Source organism: Pinus tabuliformis, chromosome 4_1 (genome assembly GCF_031772625.1).
Source record: "Pinus tabuliformis cultivar Carrire ecotype Pingquan chromosome 4_1, CPIR1, whole genome shotgun sequence".
NCBI classification, from domain to species: domain Eukaryota; kingdom Viridiplantae; phylum Streptophyta; class Pinopsida; order Pinales; family Pinaceae; genus Pinus; species Pinus tabuliformis.
The window spans coordinates 665199959-665201556 of NC_142303.1; the positions used below are offsets into that span (position 1 = coordinate 665199959).

The 1598-nt window shown below is 38.7% G+C and overlaps 1 protein-coding gene across 1 annotated transcript; it reads right to left on the bottom strand.

Moving 5' to 3' along the window:
* Nucleotides 1-469: 469 nt before the first annotated feature.
* On the bottom strand, nt 470-1393 carry LOC149177860 (uncharacterized). The gene has a single exon (XM_089421904.1). The coding sequence runs from the start codon at nt 1391-1393 to the stop codon at nt 470-472; it is 924 nt and encodes a 307-aa protein (XP_089278030.1).
* Nucleotides 1394-1598: the final 205 nt, after the last annotated feature.

A 1598-nucleotide genomic window follows, 5' to 3' on the forward strand; every position in this document is an offset into this window, starting at 1 on the left:
TCTACTGGTCAGCGTCAATGGACAGAAAAGGTACAACAAGAGTGGACTATCTTAGAAAAGAATTTGCCAGATGCAATTTATGTTAGAATCTATGAGGACCAGATAGGTTTGCTTAGGGATGTAATCTAAGTTGCATGAAACGCCGAAATGTCTAGAAGTTTCCGAAATGGGGACGGCTCGAAACGCGACCCCCGTAAAATGGAAATGCGGTCGAAACGTCATATATATTCAGTCAATATTAAATAAATTATAATTTATAACACATTATTTTGCAAGGAAAGAAAGAATGAGGCATATAAATGACATTTTAGAAGGAAATCCAAATTTATATTAACTCCAAGTCTCCAGTAGATGATTACCTGATGTAAATACCCAAAATTAGCCTTTATAGATGAGGCTTTACATCATGTGCTAAAACTAAAATAAAACATGAACTAAAGACAATCATGGCTACATCAACATATCATTACTAATACAACTCCTCATCCTCATCAGCAAAGATAGAACAAAATGCTTGTTCAGCAGAAGTGGAAACTCTACTAGTGCTTCCAGATGCACTTGCATCACCAATGGTAGTATCAAGAGCAGAAAGAGAGAGCTCTAAATCTGAACATTCTGTATCCACATCCCATTCTTTATGAGATCCACTTGTATATTCTTCACCCCTACAAGATACAAGGCATAGGTTTGAATGCACATATACAAGGTCCTTTGCCTTATGCAATCGCAACCTATTGCGCTTCACACTATGAATGAAACTATAGGTGCTCCAATTCCGTTCTGCTGATGAAGAGCTTGCCACTTGTGATAGGATACAAATGGAAAGACTTTTCAAATGAACACCACTTGCCCCATGACAAGTCCACCACTTAACTGGTTCTATGGTCCTCCTCTCATCCAAAGCTGATATGTTTGCAAAATCCTCTAATCCAGCAACAAAATAGGCAAATTCTTGCCTTACATCAGTTTGTAAAGAAGCTGGAAATATCCTCTGAAAGACTTTCTTCACTCCATTGGCCACCTCCTTGTCCTTATGTGGAGCCTTACTTTTCCCATTGCTTTCAGCAATGAAATCTTCATCATAAAATTTTGGATTTAGAGCATGTGCCAAAGTGCGCAATGGAGTGTTGAAACCATTCCACCTAGTAACAATAATGGACCTCACTTGTTCAGCAAAATAAAAATCCACAAAAAGAAGAGTGGGAGCCTCTTGTGTAATAATTTCCACAGTTTTTTCAACCATGGTATCCATGCCATCATAAACCTCTCCTAAGAAAGGTTTCTCTGTGTCTGCAACTCGAAGAAGATCAAATGCAAATGCAGGCGATGTGAACTTGAGCAAGAAATTAATCTTTCTCCACCAATCTTCATCAACCAACACCCTCCTCACCATACTTCCCTTCTTTGAATTTGCCTTGTCTCCACTCGGCCCAAGTTGGACCCACCACCATACTCATTAATGCATTTTTAACATCAACAAGGAGACACAACATGATGATGCTTGAGGCATACAGTGTCTCAGCAACCTTCAACAACTCCAATTTAGTGTTCTCGATATATTTCTTGAGATTGGTGGTGGTAGGTGATGAATTTTATAA